This window comes from Diabrotica virgifera, chromosome 2, assembly GCF_917563875.1.
Source record: "Diabrotica virgifera virgifera chromosome 2, PGI_DIABVI_V3a".
NCBI lineage: Eukaryota > Metazoa > Arthropoda > Insecta > Coleoptera > Chrysomelidae > Diabrotica > Diabrotica virgifera.
In genome coordinates this window covers 240,281,293-240,304,421 of record NC_065444.1, presented here as the reverse complement: position 1 = coordinate 240,304,421, position 23,129 = coordinate 240,281,293, and the positions used below count along the sequence as shown (strand labels likewise).

At 32.2% G+C, this 23,129-nt stretch overlaps 1 protein-coding gene across 1 annotated transcript in view; it reads left to right on the top strand.

Annotated features, from left to right (window-relative positions):
• The first annotated feature begins 16,879 nt into the window (after positions 1-16,879).
• Positions 16,880-23,129, top strand: part of LOC114331675 (acetylcholine receptor subunit beta-like 2) — a 158,825-nt gene continuing 152,575 nt past the window's right edge. The window contains exon 1 of the mRNA XM_050643136.1: positions 16,880-17,000. Coding sequence (XP_050499093.1) covers positions 16,934-17,000 — 67 coding nt within the window. The 5' untranslated portion in view covers positions 16,880-16,933. The remainder of the gene's footprint in view (positions 17,001-23,129) is intronic.

Sequence of the window (23,129 nt, the reverse complement as noted above, 5' to 3'; positions counted from 1 at the left end):
GTATCGGTTCGGACGTACCTAATGACAATTCACGGTAACAGACAGACAAGGTGAAGTAAAATAAATATACAATAAAATGTTTTAATAATACTCATCTTACTCCTGAGGAAGACAAATCCAAAGACACAAAAATTGTAATAAATATATTTACTAAAAACACTAATATATCCTTTTCACACCTTTTCTTGCACTGATATATTTATACATAACTTGAAAGATTCAGCAACTAAACGCCATACTGTCTGTGTGCGCATGCGCGCAGTATTATGAAATTTTACTCTCAATCGCGCCTAAAGAAGTATAACTTCAAAAATTTATTTCAGCCTTAAGAGAACACAGTAGCGATCAGCAGGTAGCAACAAACGCGGTCCAAGATTGCGAAAGTTCTGCGAACTTTCAAAAGTGAGGCAACAGTGCGTCTGTAATTCGTTAGTGACAGTGACGTTTATACTACCAAAAACAATAATATTTATACACATAGGCGCGAAATGTTGCCAAATCAGTGACGTTCGATTTCTTGTTATAAAAAAATCGATTTTTAGTAGTTCCAATGTGACACAAAATCTAGGCACGGGATAAAAAAGTTTATTTAAAGAAAGTGTATTTTTTTGTCTTTCTTAATGGCGGTACAGGCTCCTTTTTTCAATATTTTATTTAGTTATAGAGTAATTTCCACATACTCACATACTTCTGAAATTGGGCTCTGTACCGCCATTCTTTATTATGTTACGGATATGTGTGCCAAATATCTCGACAAAATATTCAAAATTAGAGCCGCAATCTTGGAACGCGTTTGTTGCTACCTGTTGCTCGCTACTCTTTGCTCTTAACAATTAAATTTTTATTTTTCTTTTATTTTTTAAGGTTGGTTTTACAACAACTGAAATATATTATGTTGTTTTTTACGAGGAATATATTGAAATGCGGCTAACTAATATCATAAAAAAATGTAAAAATTTAATGTAATAAAAAATAATAAATTTAAAAAAAGATAAAAAAATTAAATTAATGGCTTCTCTGGCATTTATTACTGCTTGACGACGATCTCTCATACTGAGAATAATTGAAACTATTAGTGCATGAAGGTATCAAGTCATTTTTTAACAATTTTGAGATATCAAGAGTTAACACCTTCTTGCTCGGACTACTTTAGACAAAACTTGACTTGACGTGTTTTTAACATTGGATTTTGGGGTCGCTAGCGACATCTATGCACCAAAGTCTTTACTAACGCAATAAAATGTGTTAACATTTTCATGCATACCATTTTTGGCATTTTTGAAAAAAAAATGATTTAACACCTTCATGCACTAATAGCTTTAATTATTGTTTTATTTCATCACGTTCTTGCTCAGGTATATCGCGTATATATTATTTTTCGGTCCTGTGCCACAAATTCCCATTGTCGCACTCCCATTTTCTCTAGATCTTCTTTGACTGCATCTTTCCACGATTTTCTAGGCCGCCCTACAGACCTTTTTCCATCTGGCCTTTCCCAGAACACATTGTTTATAAGTGTATTTCGAATGTCTTAATAAAATTTTAGAACATTACAGTTTACGATATCAATAAATGTTTTTATGCAAAAAAAAACAGAAATTGATTTTTTTCCAAATTTAGAAAGTAGCGGTCACCTTAATCCAATATAAAGTAATATTTAACAGATGAACCAAGATTTTAGAAAGATAACAATCAGTAGTAAGAGAAACTACATAACTGAAGAATTTGAACAAAAAAAAAAAGAGAAAATCCTTTAAAAATCTATCATTTTTAATAATTAAATCGTAGTCAACGATATCTCAGGTGTTTCAACAATATTCAAATTCAATTTTTAAAAGTATTTACGAGTATGTTTAGATTAGACACTTTTGTGGCAATCAGATATTTCCTGCTTGTTTCTCAATTAACTAAATATGCAAATGAAATTGATTTCGAGTTAAAACATTTCTGTAATTTCTCTTAATTATTACACTGCGTTTTCCAATACATTGAATTGATTATTGCCGCCAAAGGGCCGGAAAAGTTAATTAGTTTTGTCAAAAGATGATTCGCTTCATAAGCAGCTACTTACGAAACATTCCCTCCAAACTGTAAACTTTATAATTTTGTTATCTAGATATAGATATAATATAATACAACAAGAAGAGCCGATTTCTGAACAAATATCAATTTCATTAGTCAAGTTTTAATAAGGCATAGACAGAATGAAAACTTACTTAACGAACATTTTCGTAATTGGCCAAGTTATAAAGGGAAATTGTTGGAAAATTTGCCTCCACCAAGAATATTTAATGATATGCTCACGAATTTTCTAAACATTTTCTTTGAAAATTCTCGGCGGTGAAAGAAAACTTAAAATTGATCGAGATGAAAATAAAGTAAAACAAAATTTAATTATGATAAGTGATGCCCTTCTTGTGACAAAATTGTATGCCTATAGATAAAGACAAAAGCATTCAGTGTAGGTACTTAAAATAGACAGAGAACCGCAATCATTGTGTAGTCAGCAATAATTGTGTACTTGGTATATGTAACAATGTTTATATTTGTATTCATATTGTGATGTTTACATTTTTATTTAATTTTAATCAATCTATCAAGCAATAAAAAAGTATTTTTTGACTTTACTATACTCACGGACAAAAATATTGCATATTTTATCTTCAATCGTTTAATCCTTTCGCCAGGGGGGGTACAACGGCCTCCTTAATTCAGATGGACTTATCCAAGTTTTTTTATGTATTTTGACCCATAGAACACAAATTTTTTGGGTAACACTTGATCCGGATGTCGATAAGATTGTTATTATAAACAAAGAACTTGAGGAATTAAATAACAGCGATTTTTCGCAAAACAAAACATTTTTTTGTATTTTTTGGGTAATTCTCAGCAAAAAACTATTCTTACAAGTTTTTTCGTAGGATGCATACTTTTCAAGATAAACGCGGTTAAACTTTCAAATAAACGAAAAACTGCAATTTTTGAACCCGAATAACTTTTGATTAAAAAATAAAATAGCAATTCTGCTTACTGCATTTGAAAGTTCAAGTCAAATTCTATTGGATTTGATTATTTGCATTGCTAAAAATATTTTTTTTATTATTAAACAAAGCTATAAACACATAGTGTTTTCAGTGTTCAATGCATGCGTTTTAATTTACGTAATCTACGTAGAAATTGTCTACATATATGCGCGCCTACTCGTTCGACTTCTAATGAGAAATGCATTGAAAACATCATTCAATCACTACGTGTTTATAGCTTTGTTTAATAATAAAAAAAAATCATTTTTAGCAATAAAATAATCAAAACCGATAGAATTTGACTTGAACTTTCAAATGCAGTAAGCAGAATTGCTATTTTATTTTTCAATCAGAAGTTATTCGGGTTCAAAAATTGCAATTTTTCGATTTTTTGAAAGTTTAACCGCGTTTATGTCGAAAACTATGCATCCTACGAAAAAACTTGTAAAAACATTTTTTACTTAGAATGACCCAAAAAATACAAAAACATGTTTTGGTTTGCAAAAAATCGTTGTTATGTGATTCCTCAAGTTCTTTGTTTATAACAATCTTATCGACATCCTGATCAACTGTTACCTAAAAAATTCGTATTCTACGGGTCAAAATATATAAAAAACAATTGGGTAAGTCCATCTGATGTACCCCCACTGGCGACAGGACTAGTTATTATTTGTTTAATTTTCTTCTTTTATATGTTAAGTATTGTTTTTAACTATTTATTTATTTATCTATTTATGTTATTTATTTATTTGATGTATTTTAATTTATTAGAGTTAAATAAATGGTTAAACATAGTCTTTACAACCGAATATGCAATAATGTCACAAATTAACAAACATTGCATAGTGTGGAAAGTATGCTTTGGCGACTTGACAATTCTTAAAAAAAACATAAAATCCTTTATAGAAGGTATATTTGTTAAAATGTTAAAATATACCTTTTATAAAGGATTTTATGGTTTTTTGTAATAAATGGTATACAGCCAACTACAGGAAAATTTTTTCCTCGTGAAATTTTTTTGACAATTCTTGTTTTGTTGAAATATCAGTTGGAGAGTTTTATTTTTCGATTCTGCAGTTTTCTTGCTGATATGCCACATATAAGCGAGTTAGTGTGTATTAAAATTGTAACTTTAAGAAATGAGGGTTACAGACAAAAAGATATTGCGTGGATAGCGGATATCATCAGTTGACTGTTTCTCGTATAGTAAAGCGATACAATGAGACTGGAGAATACCACCGGCGACCTGGTCAAGGACGAAAAATGTACAACGCCAAGAGGAGACCAATATTTAAGACGTCAATCTTTACGAAATCGTACACTTATAGCTCCCCATCTCAAAAATGAATTACTGATCACAAGACAAGTTAATCTAAGTGTCAAAACTGTGACTAGAAGACTTAAAGAGGTTGGTTTGACTCCAAAACGGCCTGCCAGGGTTCCATTTCTTCTACCACGGCATAAAACTCAAAGGTTTCACTTTTCAAGAGCCCACGTTAACTAGAACGAACATCAATGGGAAGAGTTTTTTTCACAAATGAAACGAGGATACAATTATCGAAGCCAGATGGACGTGATCGAGTATACAGAAGGTCTGGGGAATGTTTCGCAGAATGTAATCTTGTACAAATTGTTAGCTTTGGTGGCGGTTCCATAATGCTCTGGGGTGGCATTAGATGGGAGAGTCGTACGGAGCTGATTGAGGTGAATATTTGAATGAATGCTGACTGGTACATACGGAATATCCTTGAAGAACATGTTTTTCCTTATGCCGGCTTCATTGGGTATGATAACTTTGTGCTAATGCATGATAATGCCCGTGCACATACCGCAGCCAGGAACAGTCATACAATATCTTAAGGATGCTGGGGTTGAGGCTCTAGACTGACCACCAATCAGCATTAATGCAAATCCCATAGAATATATATGGAACATCCTAAAAAGATGTTTTTAGAAATCCAGATCAAGAAATCCAGATCCAAACTCAATTGCAGAATCAAGAATTGCTGCACAGGAAGAATGGAACCGATTTCCGCAGGAAACCATCCAAGATATTCTGCGGAGCATGTCTAGAAGGATGCGGGCAATTATTAGAGCTAGAGGAGGAAATACTAGGTACTAAATTGTAGCGATGTTGCCGTAAAAAAATTGTTATATTGTCTTTATTGTTTCTCTTTCTAATTAAATGTTATATAAAAAATCAGACTATTTCATTGATTTCTGTACAAATTAGTTGTGACTCTGCAATATGCAAGTTACTTGACCATAAGTATACGTAAGATAGTCCAGCTCAACTCATTTAGCAATAAAAAGTACCAAACTTTTTAAAATAAAAAATTTAAACTATTTCCCAAAAAACTATTTCCCAAACAAAATATGCAATAATTTTGTCTGTGAGTGTATATACCGATAGATTGGGGAGCAACACAGAGGGCAATCGAACCAGCTATGTTGGGAGTATCTCTGAGAGAACATATGCGAAACGATGACGTGCGAAGCAGGGCGAAGTTGGAAGATGTAATTGGAAGAATTGCGCAAATGAAATGGAACTGGGTAGGTCACATGGCACGGCAAAACAACGACAGGTGGACGAGAAACATTGTTCATTGGAGACCACGCGAACACAGTCGTCGTAGTAGAAGAAGACAACAAAAACGATGGCTAAAACGACGACATTAAAGTCAAAGGAGGGAGAAGTTGGCACCAAATTGCACAAAATAGAGGAGAGTGGAGAGCTCGTGGGGAGGCCTTTGTCCAGGAGTGAATGCAAACAGGCTAAAGAAGAAGATGTATCAATAGTATTATAAATAAAAAAAGGAGAAAGATGAAGATGAAAAGTAGAATTGCAAAAGCGCTAGTTTTTATCAATGTTTTGCAAGTAAATTAGATATAGTATTTTTACTACAAAAACGTTATTACGTAGGTCAAAATTTTTGACGTAAGAGAACTATCAAAACATTAGAATGTGACTTTTCATTATTGCCATGTTTATTATAAACATGGCAATAATGAGAAGTCACATTCTAATGTTTTGACAGTTCTCTTACGTCAAAAATTTTGACCTACGTAATAACGTTTTTGTAGTAAAAATACTATATGATAGTGGTTCTTCACTTTATTTCCAATTTATTTTGGTGTGAATACGTTTTGCTAAATGTTCAAAGAAGTTTTTCAACTTTATTTCGAGTTTTCCTTGAAAGGAACCACCGGCAACAAGAAAATCGAAATTTGTCTCTGACTTCAATGTTTCTGATTGCATTAGAATCATTACTCTTCGCGCAGAACGACACAGTCAAGCTGAACTCACTAAACGATTAGTGTCTACTACTGTCTAATAAACTAGTGTCACTTACTCAACCACTTAAAAACTTTAACACATTTTGTTTTTACTGCGAATAACTCAAGTAGATCTGGTCAAGACCGCAGGGCTGTTACAAATCCTGATTAAGACCAATTCTTGAAATTTCGTACACTAAAGGCGGAAATACACCATTCAATTCGGTTGAACAATGTGGATGATTCAATTACATTGTTCAACAAAATTGAAAGGCATACATATACACGCTTTAATTATTTTTCATTCAATTCGGTTGAACAATGTGGATGATTCAACTCGTGAATTTTATATAAGTCGAGAAATATCGGAGTTTTTTCGTCTTTCCATCTATGCACCATTATTACATGAAATTATTACGTATTTTTTAAATAAACTACGAAGCTCTCACAGCACAATTTATAATGAAATAAACGGTTGAATCGAACACAATCGACAAAACTTGGATGAATGTGGATGAATCATTCCCGTTGTTCAACGAAGTTGAACGAAAATAAAAATTGTCTCAACAACTAGGGGAGCGCAATTAGAACGAAAAGATACAATGTTTCGGAAAAAATCAAACAAGGTTATATTTTTATAAAACTTTTTTTGTTAGTTTACAAATATGTTAAAGTAAAAAGTTCTACTCACAAATTTCGCTGCTAATTGTTTATTAATTGTTTAAACAATAACAATTGTTTTGTATAAATAATGTTAAGAATATGGGTGAATTCAACATTTTATTTTGATAAAAAATGTTTTTATTTTAGTTTTGATTATGCTGAACCCGAATCTGACATTACAATTTGCAAATTCAAAATGGCGGATTCAAAATGGCGGATTTTTTCCTAAAAACCCTTAAAAAGTAATTGTAAAATCCGAATTTTTTTATAAAACGTGTTTTATACACTGAACCTGAATCAAATTTTGATAATTTAATTTATAAAATGGCAGATCCAAAATGGCGCATAACTTAGAAAATAGTTGTAAAATCATAATTTCTTTACAAAATGTATTTATTTCTACATAATATATTTATTTTTGAGAGCTTTGATAAACCTTAATTAAACGTTAACATTATAAACTATAAAATGGCGGATCCAAAATGCGGATTTTCTAAAAAGAACATAAAAGGACATTATTCTAAAATATTTATTGTCTTTATTTTTAACAGGTTGTTGAATCTGAATTAAAGATTAAAAATTTTAATTTCAAAATGGCGGATCCAAAATGGCGGATATTTAAATGAAAAACAAGTAGAATCCAATCAAACAAATATGGAATTTTATTCTTAAAAAAAAATTTCACAATAATATTAAAAATTAAAATGTATTAGAAAGAATATTTAAAAAAAAACAAATTTTCGATTAGAAGAATATAATTACATATTGGAACATAGTTTTTAATTCCAAACAACTTTTCTTTATAAACATTTTCGATATTGTGAAATATAAAGGTACTTTACTCTTGAGTGAAATTCATATTTTTTGACATACCTCGTATAAAATTAATAAAATTTGATATTTGATGGTTGCATCTTAGATTATATACGTTGCAGAGTATTTTATAAAGAATAACTTTTTTCGTAAAACTGATATTAAAAAAGTTATCAATAGGTTCCAAGTTACGCAGACATACTGTATAAGAGCTAAAAAAATTTTTTTGTTGAACATTTATTATTGTTGAAGCTTATTATTAAATTTTATTTAAGCATTTTAGGTAAGTTTTACAGAAAAAAGTTTTGATCACTCTGTATATACATATTTTCAGCTGGTAATTTTCGGTTTTTGTGTTCCATTTTTGTTATCTTTCTTAGTTTTCTCAAAAAGAAACTGTTTATTTCATTTTTAAACTAAAACAATTCAGTGATTTTTAAAGATTACATCCCAATCCCAAGCTTTAAAAAAATAGCAAAAACATTGTGTTAGATTTATTAAAACTTGAGTAATACCGTCTTAAAGTGGTGGGAATTCTGTAAAACTACGAAGATTTCAAGAATTACATTTTTGAGACATCGTATTATTTGAATTAAATTTTTGAGTTTTTTTTAATCAAACATCGTTTAGTAAGATGATTGAGAGGTAAGTTGTGCAAATTTGAGAGTTTTATAAGTAAAATTGTATTAGTTACACATTTTTAAATCATTTTTAAACAAAATTCATGTAAGGCTCACTTTCCGCCCACACCGTACTTATGTCCATATATTTTATTTCTTTATATTACAACCATAAGATAGCTTGTTTCATCTTCTTTCATGTCCAATTTGTAAAATTTCTTTTGATCCATTAGTTAAATCATTACATTAAAAAAACTCAACCGTGCAATTCTTCCAACGCTAGTTTACAGTGCGCCAATGTGTGTGAGAAAGGTGACTTTAGCGTTATAAATAAAAAATTACAGAAGCTAGAGATTTAATTTTAGAAAAATCTTTATATAAGGTTTTTTGTAAAATTTTCTTAATTTTTCAATGGTCAAGTAAATTTTTTCCTAAAAATTATATTTTCGGACTTATTTAAAAAAACATCTAACTTCGCTGTTCATTTGTTTAATAAAAAATGAAGCACCCACTTCTCGAGTAGAACTTTTTGATATGTTGTTCATTAAAAATTTTTTAATGAAATTACAAAAAGTTTTATCTTGTTTGATTTTTTCCGAAGTGAAAATTTAATGCACTCCCCTAAACGTTCAATTTTGTTGAACGCTTTTATTGAATTGCAAAATACCAATTTCCTGATTTAAATTTCAAACTGAAAAACAAGCAAAAAGCCCATGTGTCCCGTTTTAACTAGTTTAAGAATCATCATTTTCGTCATTCATCATTCATAATTCTGTGTTCAAAGACTTCTGTGCCTGGGAGGCCATAGGCCTAGATTTCTTCCAGTTCCAATTCAGCCATACTATCCACTCTTTGAAATCTGTGACGCCTGTTCATCTTTTGATTCCCTCGTTTCTAACCCTATTTGTGAGAGGTTGCAAGTAGTAATCATCAGTGGCGTACTGAACACGGTTCCGCAGGTTCCGCGGAACCAGGGCCCGGGCCCCCAGGGGCCCGCTTTAACGCGTTTCTTGCTTCGAAGAAGAAGGAAAAAAACGAAGAAAAAATCGGTCACTTATCGTAGCCCGAAAATTCAAAATGAGGTGATAGATTTGCTTGAAAACTCAATTAAAAGTGAACTACTTCATAATATTAGTGCATCTCCATTTTTGTTGTGATAATATTAGGTATAGAAACAACTCAAGCCATTTCAAAAACAGACCAACTTATTAGTTTTTCGATATGTAGAAATTATGAATGCCGAAGAAAATGTCTTGGATGTTGTAATTAACGAATCATTTTTAGGATTTGTTCTGATAACTGACCAAACTCCGTGTACACTTAGCAATAAAATTTTGGCTAAATTATAAACTAAATTAAATATACGCATGGACAAACTGCGGGGTCAGGGATGTGATGGCGCAGCAAACATGAGTGGCGTTTATAATGACGTTTAAGCCAAAATTTCGAAAAGATATCAAAACGCTCCTCATGTTCACAGCGCTTTATATTATAGTCTTAACTTAGTTTTAAATGATTCAGTCAAAATATTTATTTAAACTTTACTCTGATCATTGATATGTGTTCAATATTTTTAGATGTTTATTCCATATTTTTTGTGTTTGCAGCAGCTTCATGAATTTTATTTTAATAAAGTCGTGTTTGGTTTTTTTAACAAACTATTAAGCTTATTTATATAGTTTTTATAATCAATATTAAGTGTTAGCAAAAATTGCTTTATTAATTTATTTTTAAGAAAATCTCGTCGTTCGATTAAAGATATCAACCCCACCGTTATCCAAGATTTTATTTTTGATATTTTTTTATTTAAGCGTTGTATCTCCCTAGAGGTTGGTATGTAATTATCAACTTATTTTTAAATAGATTTATACAATTTAAGAATCTATTTTGTTCATATAACTATCATTCCAATGTTCATTTTTTAAAAGCTGTTTTAGTTTTCCGATATTAAGATTTTTAATTACGGCTGAAGATTTAGATGTAGAACATTTTTGAGTTTAATTATTTATAAAAACTACTGGATTAAAGTGATCAGTCATGTCAGTATGAAAAACGATACCATTAATATTAATTTACTCTTTAAAATTAACTTGAGTTTTTATAAATATATCACATAATACATATAGGATGATTTATATTTTTAATGTTTATTAAAAACTTTTGATATACAATGTGTGTGTTAATTGGGCGGGCGTGCACGCATCACAACTGGAACCAGGGCCCGCATCCCAACTGGTACCAGGGCCCGCATACCAACTGGAACCAGAGCCCGCATCCCAACTGGAACCAGAGCCCGCTGATCTATCAGTACGCCACTGGTAATCGTTCCATTTTTTTAGGCCACTCTGAGTTTGGCTTGATTAAAGGCTCAGTTACACGATGTACTGGGGCGAGTACTGGAGGGATTGCTTTCTATTTATTCGACTGCATCTATTGGAATATAAAATGACAATTTACATAAGAAGACCCAAGTAGCAATTTGTCGACGCGCCAACGTTATCTACCGCGTGGCAACGTTTTCTTACAACGTTGTTATCGCCTAGAAGACGACCCTATTCTGCACTGATTTGGTGGACGATTTTTGAGTTGTCTTAACGTTGCCTAGGCAACCTCCTGTTTAAGCAACATCGTTTCGTAACCGTTGCATAAGACAACTGAAGCGACTATAAAAAAAACACCTGCGCGTGCAATGGTTGCTCAAGGAGTCAGACTAGTTATATTTTTTTACCTATATTTTTAACACCTGTATGGTGAATGCGAAAACCAAAAAGTAAACTGTTTTGACATCGTATTCGGTATTTAAATTTATATAAATACATAAAAGACTTATTACCTGATGTGAAATTTATAAACGCATCTCAGATTACCGTCAAATATGGATATTTCACCTTTAAAAAACACACGCGCTCCTTTTTTTATGACATTTTTGACAAAAAATATGCAAATTTAAAAAATAAAATTTTAATATAAAAGTCAAAATTTATGTTAAAGATGTTCTGTATAAATTTAATGTATTTATGGTGCTTTTAAAGATATCAGAAAATGCCTGCATTTTTTATATTCTGCGTTTTCATTTTCTTTACATCCCAAAAATCTCAAGTAAAACCAGAATGGCGCATTAAACAATATTACCAATATTACTAAAAAAATACCTTATCACCAACCTTAGACGGATAAGACAACTTAGAAGTCCAATCGCCAACCAAACCCGGCAGCGCCGACTATCAAAACCATTTTAGAACGCACCCTCTTATTGGGTGACAGAGGTCATGTGACCAGTGTCAAAAGTGTATCATTCTCATTAACAGCGTTGCCACATTTAGTAGATTTCTGCTTTTTTGGTAGATTTTTGATATTTTTTTAAAAAATTCTATGGTTTATTTTTTAACCAGGAGGAGTAAACTTAAAAGGCAGATTCACGCCTAAGAAAGTCACTAGAATAATAACCAAATACATCTTCTTTTTTGGTTGATCATGTCGGCCCTCAACGGTAATCCATGAATATTATATTATATTAATACGTCGCTAAAGAGTTCTAAAAACGACTGCTTTTTATATAAAAGCAGACTAACAATCTAAAAATTAAATGAATAACACAGATAACACAAAAAATCGCCGGTATATCTTAACTAACCTATGAAATTCCACTAAGGTCAAAATTTGATAAATGTCATTAGTGTCAAAATTTTATAAGAGTGGAGTAAACTTGCCTGCAGTTGGACCAATTACAAACAAGCATTACAGCGCGGTAAATTTGAATCACTCCTCTTGGTTAAAAACAAACCATTAGTAGGCAATATTTTTTAGTAGATTTTTGGTATATTTCAACAGAATTTGATCCATTTTTCGAATCATGAGGAAACTATAATAAGTATTTTTGAAAAATTTAAACGCAGAATGAAACGCATTATTTAGAAAAACCAAAACGTTTTTTTTGAACGAGATATTTGGAATTAAAAGTCACACTAATTTTTTTCTTTTTTTCACCCCTATAACTTATTAAAATAAACATTAAAGAAGTTTTCAGGGACTTTCGGTCCTCGGTAATAACGTAATCTTTCTTTGTGCGTTTAAATTTTTCAAAAATACTTATTAGTTTTCTTAGGATTCGCAAAAAATGAAAACATTTAAAATACATTGAACATTTTAACAGACGACATTTTGCGCCTATCCCCTTAAGTTAGCTGTTGTTTTTATTATAAAAAATCCCAAATATATCCCAAAAATCCTTAAGTATACTTTAGTTTTTGATTTAGTAGATTTTAGCTAAAAAATGGTAATTACCAGTTGGTGGTTTGGAATAATTAGGTTTCCAATTTTGTGGAATTCCTCTTGGGACATTTAGGACGGATGTGCATATCACTGTATTACTGTATATTTACATGGCCTAAAAAGAATCTACTGATTTTGTGAAAACAAAACTACTGAAAGAGTAAAAACTGACCTGGCAACCCTGTCTACGAAAGCTGATACAAAGATTAGGTTAACAAATCTCAAATCTACTGATAAAACAATGGAATGGAAACCAGCTATTAAAAAAACAAATAAACAGGTTGTTAAATAAATCGAAAATTTCCATCAAAATAAAATATATAATAATAAGAAAAAAATAAGGTTATAAAGTAAATTATTTTTCTCCTAGTTGCCGCAAACGTGTCACACCTCTAGAACAACACAAGGGTCGTGACGTGACAGATAACTACTCAACTACAACTACAGAGTCGGCCAGGGCGTAAATTAGTTTAGCATTATAACATTTTTAACTCGTTGTGATTGTTGAAAAAACTGAACCACACTGAACTGTGATATTATGTAGTTGTCACAATCATTGTGACACAATGGTAATAAATTAGTTGCCCGTATAACTAAACGTTGTAACATCGTAATGTCAGTCGGGGTAGGGGACGTTGGCCGAAACAACTGAAAATGTTCTCAGGCAACGTTGTATACAGTGCATTTGTTTGTACTGACAACCAATGCGTCGAAAAATTGCTACTTGGGGAGTACTAAAAGTTAGTATCGGTTTTACTGACTCTAATGCCGCGTCCATACTGGTAAAAATTTGCGTCGAACCAGATGTTCGTTGCAAATATTTGCGTGTTTGAATTAAATTGTGCTAGTGTGGACGTGTTCGTCGCATAAATCGGACGCAAGAAGTTTCGACGCACACAACGCACACGCTGCATCGGTTATCGTTTTCGAGCAAATGAAATGATTTGAGCACCGCGTCTTCACTGGTAAAAATTTGCGACGCCAACTCTTGCGACGAACCATTAGTTCAATACGTACGAAAAATTTACCGAGTCGTATAGCTGAGCCTTTAACGAAAGTGTTTCCTCGTTGGAAATTACTTTTATCTATTCTATCTAATATTATGTGTAAGTTTTTAGTTTGTGAAAACTGTCATTATAGAGAGCAGTGCGTAAAGGGTTTAAAGTGTGCGTGAATTACCAATGTATTTTAAATGGAATTTACTTTTTCGCACTGTTTTTTGGCACACTTTCATATAATCAAATATCCTTAACTTTCGCGTTGTCATGGTGATGGCGTGTGAGCAATAAATTACAACAAAAGTTTTGACAGTTTTATTGTTTGAAAGAAGTTTGAATTTTTAAATGCCAAAGTTCTAAAAATTGTAGAATAGAAATGTATCCCAGTGATGAAGAGTTGCAGTTTTTTTATTTGTTTATCGTAGATAACATATTGTATGAAACTGTGCGTGGAGTCCATTTTGCGCACTTACGCTCTAAACATCGCTTGCGTGCGCAAAAAGCATACTCCACGAGCTGTTTCATAATAGTTATTTATGAAACATCGCGTAAGTTCGCAAAAAGTACTTCACGCACAGTTTCATCATCATCATCATCATCATCAATGGCGCTACAACTCTTCGTGAGTCTTTGCCGCATTTACTATTGCCTTCCATGTTTGTCGGTCCTGTGCCACTAATTCCCATTGTCGCACTCTCATTTTCTCTAGATCTTCTTTGACTGCATCTTTCCACTTTTTCTAGGCCGCCCTACAGACCTTCTTCCATCTGGCCTTTCCCAGAACACATTGTTTATAAGGCGATTGTCGTTACTGCGTATCACATGCCCTGCCCATCATAAAGTCTGTTAGCCTTTATATGTCTTACTAGATTTTCTCTTCCGAATGGAGGCTTTATCTCGTTATTGTATCTGCTCCTCCATTCGTTTGTCACGCTGTCTCTGCAAGGGCCATATATCATTCGAAGGAGTTAATGTTCCCACACCAGCAATTTATTTACTTTTCTTTTTGATAATGTCCATGTTTCGCTTCCATACGCGACTGCTGGTCGTATTATGGTCTTATATATCTGGATTTTTGCACCTCATGAAAGAAGTTTTGACTTCATTAGATATTACATTGCAAAGAAAGATCTGTTTCCTGCCATTATTCGCGTTTTAACTTCTCGCTCTAATTTGTTGTCATTTATATTTGTTGCTCCTAGATATTTAAATTCTTTAACCACTTCGAAGTTATGATCGTTTATAGTAATATTTTGCCTTATTCGCCGTCGTTCTTGTTTTGAGACGACCATGTATTTTGTTTTGTCTTCATTTATTTTTAGACCGATGTTTAATGCAGCTTCTTCAAAGCTCGAGAAAATATCCTTAATTTCTAATGTTGATTGTGCTACTGCGTCTACGTCATCGGCAAAGGCGAGTATGATTTTTGCTCTCCGAGAAGTTACGTCTGGTTTGATTTTTTGGATAAATTTTTCGCATGACATATTCTAAGGCCAGGTTAAACAACAATGGGGACAGAGGATCTCCCTGTCTCAGTCCAGAATTTACGCAGAAAGCATTTGATATTTTCCACCTATTCTAACTTGTGCAAAGGAGTTACTTACTCACATTTGTGTTACCGCAGCTAGTTTCTTGGGTACGCCGAGCTCGATCATTGCCTTCCATAATGTTGCACGATTAATTGAATCATAAGCCTGTTTGAAGTCTATAAAGATCTGATGAACGTCCTGATTATATTCCCAATACTTTTCAAGCATTTGTCTTATTGTAAATATATGATCAATAGTCGATCTGTCAGGCCTGAAACCACACTGGTAGTCACTAACTATTTCTTCGGCGTATGGTACTAATTTTAATAATATCGAAGCCAATATTTTATACGTAGTGGTGATTAGTGAGATTCCTCTGTAATTCATGCATGATTCCTTTTTTCCTTTCTTGTGTATTGGTACAATATTACTACCACACCATTCTTTCGGCATTATTTCTTGTTGCCAGGCCTTTTCTATTAATTGATGGATTCTACTTATTAGTTCATGACCGCCTGTTTTAATTAGCTCGGCATCAATATTGTCCAGAACAGGGGATTTATCGTTTTTAAGCGTTTTTATGGCATGCGTAATTTCTTTCATGCTTGGTGGGGGTATTTCTAATTCGACCGTTTGATACTCATGTTCTCCGTTGTTTCCACCATTTTCATTGTTTCCATCAGTGAAATTTTGGATATTCAGGAGTTCTTCAAAATATTCAGCCCATCTTTCTATTATTTTGTTTTCGGCAGCCAGCATTTCTCCATTTTTATCTCTCACGAAGTTGGCTGTCCTTATATACGAGCCTCTTTTATGTTGTCTTACCTCTCTGTAGAAATTTTTACTTTGATTGAGTCTGTGTTCTCCTTCTACTTTTTCAATTTGTTGTTGTAGATATTGTCTCTTTTTTTGCCTAAGTGTTCTTCTAGCTGCGGCTCTCTCTCTCTCTCTCTCTCTGTGGAATCGTGTACGTTTTTCTTCTGATGGGTTCACACACAGTTTCATACAATATTTTATCTACGATAAACAAATAAAAAAAAACAACTTTTCGTCACTGGAATTCATTTCTATACTAAAATTTTTAGAACTTTGACATTTAAAAATTCTGACTTCTTTCAAACCACAGAAATGTCAAAAGCTTTGTTGCAATTTATTGCTCACATGTCATCACCATGACAACGCGAAAGTTAAGAATATTTGATTAGGTGAAAGTGTGGCAAACAACAGTGCGATAAATTAAAGCCCATTTAAAATACATTGTTACTTCACTCACACTTTAAATTCTTCACGCACTGCTATCTATAATGACAGTTTTCACAAACCAAAAACTTATACCTAATATGAGATAGAGTAGATAAATATCTATTTGTTTTATAATTTTTGGAGCTTTCTCTCTTTTTTCAAATGATATGTGTTATATTTTTCCACTTTTGTCTTAGAACAGATTGTACTATATAGTTTGCGGAAATATTTTTCTTAGGATGAAAAACTGTTGAAAAACCTAATGTTAGATTTCACAATCAGTTTCCAGAAGTTATTAAATAAACAACAAATGCACCTAAAAATTTTCCAAATTTCCCTCGTAAGTCTGTGCAGAGCTTGCTTGCGTTCCTCTATCGATTTTCCCGAGTTAGAAACTGGTCCAATTTGCGCGCTCGCACAGGATCAGAACTGAGACCGTCATCTGTCATCAGATATGTGGGCGTAACGACTTGCTCAAATTAATTGTTTAAACAACAATGCAGTTTTTAAAATGTGAACTAGTTCTTGGTTTCGTTGTTGTTTTCATGCTCAAAGATGCCTCAGGTAAGAGTGGTTTTTGTTAAACAGTTGTGATGTAAAAGTAGGTTATGTTTACAGAATGCGTTCATACATTATCAGAAAATATATTTTAAATATTTAGTTAAGCATAATATAAGAACGAAGAAAATTATAATAATTTTTTATCCACCAAAGAAGGCTTTGCATTAATATTTTTCGCCAACGTTTATTTGTCTACAGTTTCTAGCTAAATGTAGCTGCTGTTTACAAATAAACACATAAGATTACTGGCTGTATTTCCTGTGAAAATTATAGGCCAATCACAAACGAAAAAAAGGGAACCCCCTTTAAGCTCTCAGAGAGGCTCTCGCCCCAGCATTTAATTTTTAATTTTTTTACGTTCTATATAATAATTGAACAATAACATTTAGGGCAATTTTCGCCCATCTCCCCCTTTCCCTACCCCCAACCAAAAAACGTTATTTTTCCGATCAATTTTTTTTCAGTGGGTTGCAATCAATTTAGGAATTTTAAAATATTTACATGCATAATTGAAGCTTTTACAAAAGGCCCAAAACGTGCCCAAAAAGGCATGTTCTTTATGGTTTTTAAGGGTTTTTGCGGGGTTAATCATATTTTTGAGATCGATGCAAATTTATTCAACGTTTTAATTTGTTTGCGTTTTATGTGTTTAAAAAATATGACGTAGCAAAATTTTAGCCCGCCACCCCCCTCCCAATACCTACTAAAACGTCAATTTTTCGTTTCTATTTTTTCTTCGCAAGCATATTTGAGGCTTTTACACAACTTACAAATTTTTTATAGACCCGCGGGTTGAGTATGTATTACCTAAAAGTGCATTAGGACAAATTATATTAAATATAACCTACCCAATGACGATGACCATCAAATTATATGGTTTTTAAAATAATTACAGTCGGAAAAATAAAAGAGTACCCATGAACGAACATATAAAACACGCTGTATTTTCCTGTCACCGTGTCACAAAGAAAATTGTCCAGTGCAAGTACATGTATTCTTGTTCTCATGATCATTTTTCAGTGCGTCACAGTTTTTCGATTTCTCTCTAATGCATTAAGTTTGATGAGACGGAAAAAGCGGTAGCTCCGTGATTAAACACAAAAATAATGCAGCATTACAATGGTTATATACATAAGATGTCTATTCCTAACCTACGTTTGATTCGTTGATATTTAGAATGCGCGTTTTTCTAGCCAATCAAATACACGTATTACGAACATTTGACGAAAACTTCGTCCATTTTGGCCAATTTTTAGAAGTGTCAAAGAGTCAAGTGACGGTTATCATTCAGGTCAGTATTTTGTGTACCTATCATTTTGAAATTTCGAATTCGACTTCCCTTGTGTTTCACAACGTTTTTGTGCATTATTTTGTGTTTTGGTTTAGAATTTAGTTCGTTAAAAGTTAGTTTTGTATTTTGGTTTAGAATTTAATTCGTTAGAAGTTAGTTTATACTCCAGATTATTATACAAGAAAAATATCCATAGTTAGGAGACGTAACTCATGGCTGAAGAACCTTAGGAACTGGTTTGGATGTAATAACAATGAATTATTTAGAGCCGCGGTTTCAGAAATAAAGATCGCTCTGATGATTACCAACTTTTGAAGCGGAGACAGCACCTAGAGAAGAAGATAAAAATACAGTTTATGGATAGTTTTGTGTCATTTTTGAATGTTTCCATATTTATAAATTTAATTAACAATATTGTTTACTTTTTAATTTTATTCCCCTTTATAAAAAATACCTACATGTTAACATATTGTGTAAAAATAAAATCTACTAAATTACTAATTAGTTTAATTCCACAAGCTTTTCACCTATGGCGAAGTACGATTCTGGCATCTGTCAGATTCGTCAATAATTACATGAAATAAGTCTCGACACACCCAATACAGTATATGACGTCATAATTAATGACGCACTGAAAAATGATCATGAGAACAAGAATAACAATAATTGTTACATGTACTTGCGCTGGCCAATTTTTTGTGTGACACGGTGACAGGAAAATACAGCGTGTTTTATATGTTCGTTCATGCGTATTCTTTCTCATTTTTCCTACTGTATATATTCTGACAAACTTGTTTTTTGTTTCGTTGTTTTTCTCATACTCAAAGATACTTCAGGTAAGACAGGTTTTTGTTAAACAGTTGTGATGTAAAAGTAGGTTATGTTTACAGAATGCGTTTAGACATCAGTAAATATATTTTAAATATTTTGTTAAACATAACATAAGAAAAAAGAAAATTCTAATTACTGATAATATTTTTTGTACCTTTGTATAATATGTACCTTTAAAATAAGGCTTTTCATTCATATTTTTTGCCAAGGTTTATTTGCCTACAGTTTCCAGCTGAAACTAGCTGCTGTTTACAAATCATAAGAAAAGATTACTTGTTTTATCACTTGTCAAAGTTGTAAGCCAATCACAAAGACAAACGGGTACTCCCTGCCAGAGCCTATTTTACTTCAAATCAGGCCCGAGGCATTGTACCATTTTCAGGCCTCTAAATATGATTTAATAATAATAATAATAACTTTTTAACTGAATTAATTATTTAATAGAAATATAGTTGGACCAGAAATTTAAATTTCTATTAGCAATAAATAAAATTTATATTTAAACAATTAAACATTGTTTAAATACAGTGTGTCGCATTATTAAAATACTCAACTGAAATTTAAATTTTAATCGCGGCCTACTGCCAATCCAAAAACAGGGTAAATTTTCTATATTTTGCTTCGCGTTAGAGACATCGGAAAAAGTTATTTGAAAAAGTACTTCCAAATCTTATTCTAACCCCACATACCAAATTGAATGACAGAATTCGCACTTTTAGTTTTTTCAGTATTTGTAGTCAGGACCCTAAATTTCATCTCAGCTGTTCCAAGCTGCATCTCGGGCCAGCAAATTTTAATTTTTAGGGTCCTGACTACAAATAATAAAAAAATATTTGGAACAACTTTTTCAAATAACATTTTCCGATAGCTCTAACGCGAAGCCAAATATGGAAAATTTACCCTGTTTGAGGATTCGCAGTAGGCTGCGTTTAAAATTTAAATTTCAGCTAAGCATCTTAAAAATGTGAACATTCAACCTCTATGACTGAAAATATTCAAATCTGTATATGTATTTATTTTGATAGCCAAAATATAGGGCTGTCTTCATCTTAAATGCGACGCACTGTAGGTATCCTATATTATGTCATTGCCTTTAGTAAACCATAAAATAGTAGACCGTTCGTGGACAAAAATTTAATGGTGGCTATTATTCGTTGAACCGTTGAAACGTTCGTTGAAACGTTCGTAAGAACGTTTCTCCAATATTCCTTTTCTTCTAAATATGTAACTTTCTTTCATTAATGTAACAATTTTTTCTGATGTACTACTTCTCTTGACTAACGTACCAATTGAAGAAATATGTTCAGGAGATCGCTCATGTTAAATAACTACCCTATTGATAGTTTTCCAATCATTATACCCATCGAAAGTTAGAAGAACAATAATTTTGGTGGAAATCAGTTTACAAACGTAACAGTAAACACGGCTACATTTAGGACTGTACTGTACACTACCCACTCGCGAAGAATTTTTTCCCCATTAGCTTTCATTTTATAAAAAATGGCACTTTGCAAATATCTGGTTTTATTATTATCCAGTTGTGTAATACATTCACTAATTTTATCAATATTATATCGATTCGGTCGATTATTTATAAAATATTGTTGAAATTCCATATTTAAATATTTTGGCCAATCGCTAGGAAATGAGTTGTCTCTTTCTATAGGAGATGAACTTGTCACAAGTGAAGTCGCTTGAAAATCAACAGGGAAGTCATCATTTAGTCCAGAAAGCCACTGCGCATCAGCTAGGAAAAATATTCTAATTCGGATTTTTTGCACAATCTTACTCAAAAAGCACTCCTTTTAAGAAATTTCCATGTTGCCAGGACCAAAAGGTGGTCAAAAATGTTTTAAACGTTTTTTTTTGTTTTTTTCCTAAAATTATTTTTATTGCATGGAAAAAAGTTTTCTTAGGTTTCTTGGATCATTCCAAACAGAAAAGGTATTTAGTGACTTTTTTCTAAAAATGATAGTTTTTGACATATTATAAGCGATTAAAAATTGAAAAATTGCGAAATCGGCCATTTTTAACCCTCAAAGACTATGCGAAAAACTGAAAATTTGAATGTTGCCAAGGTAGGTAGATATTCGTTAAACATCGATTGATGAAATCCCGAAGAGTTTTTTGCAATACAATATTCAAAACTCCTTTGTTTTTTAATTGCGAATCAAGCGTGCGCGACACTATTTTCCATCGACAGTATGGTGCAAATGAAAGGAATAAATTCGTTATTTCGAAAATCGGCGACTTTAAGGAAAAATCCCGAAACAGGTCGATTTTTATTTTTAAGTTATGATATTGTGGCATATATGGTATACTAGTGACGTCATCCGTCTGGGCGTGATGACGTAATCGATGATTTTTTTAAATGAGAATAGGGGTCGTGTGGTAGCTCGTTTGAAAGGTTCTTCAATTCTCCATCAAGTAATGTAAACATTTACATATTTTTTTATACAGAGTGTCCTACTTCTTTTTTTTTCAAATAATTTAATTTAATAAAAATTTTTTGGACACCCTGTATAAATAATTATGTAAATGTTTATATTACTGAATAGAGAATTGAAGAACCTTTTAAATGAGCTAGCACACGACCCCTATTCTCATTAAAAAAAATCATCGATTACGTCATCACGTCCAGATGGATGACGTCAGTAGTATACCATATATGCCACAATATCACAACTTAAAAATAAAAATCGACCTGTTTCGGGATTTTTCCTTAAAGTCGCCGATTTACGAAATAACGAATTTAGTCCTTTCATTTGCACCGTACTGTCGGTGGAAAATAGTGTCGTGTACGCTTGATTAGCAATTAAAAAACAAAGGAGTTTTAAATATTGTATTGCAAAAAACTCTTCGGGATTTCATCAATAGATATTTAAAGAATATCTACTTACCTTGGCAACATTCAAATTTTCAGCTTTTCACATAGTTTTTGAGGGTTAAAAATGGCCGATTTCGCAATTTTTCAATTTTTAATCGCTTATATGTCAAAAACTATCATTTTTAGAGAAAAGTCACTAAAGACCTTTTCTCTTTGGAATAATCCAAAAAACCTAAAAAAACTTTTTTCCGTGCAAAAAAAAATAATTTTAGGAAAAAAACAAAAAAAAAACGTTTAAAAAATTTTTGACCACTTTTTGGTCCTGGCAACATGCAAATTTGTTAAAAGGAGTCCTTTTTGAGTAAGATTGTGCAAAGAATCCGAATTAGAATATTTTTCCTAGCGGATGGGCAGTGGCTTTCTGGACTAATTTATCATTTTCTGTTCGTAAAATGAAAGAATTTTGAAAATTTATTTTGTTATTGCAATAAAAAAAAATTTTAGTTATCTTTCCGGGCTCATTAAAATGCGGGCCCGAGGCAGGTGCCTCATGGGCCTAGTGGTAAAATAGGCCCTGCTCCCTCTTAAGACAGGTAAAATACTCTCACTCCAAGAATTCAATTTTTCATTTTTTTTACATTCGATGTAAATATTAACGTACCTATTATTACGTATTAAATAATAACATTTAGGGCAATTTTAGCCGACCACCTTCTCCCTTTCCTAATAACTCCAAAAAATATCATTTTTAGATATATTTTTCTCCGGTGGGTTGCAATTAATTTCAAAATTTCAAAAACTTCTCACGCATAGTTGGGGCTTTTACAAAACTTATCAATTTTTTTAGACCCATAGGTTGTGTACACATCACAATTAAAAATGCTTTTTTTTTAAACCTATAACTTTCTTTTGGAGACAGCTGCAGTTCTAATATTTTGTATATTTTGTCAAAAAATATATATCAGACAATTTTTTCAGATTTTTCCGTGAGGTACTCCACCTTAGAAAATACGAAAAACTGGTTTATAGGTGATTTGGGATATTTTCTCTATTTAATAGACTTAAAGATAAAAATCAAGGTTTTTTATCGGTTACATGTAATTTGAAGTAACTAAGTCATTTAGGACATTCAAAAATTGGGCGAGACACCTTTAAACTCCCAAAAAACAATATTTCTGTCAAT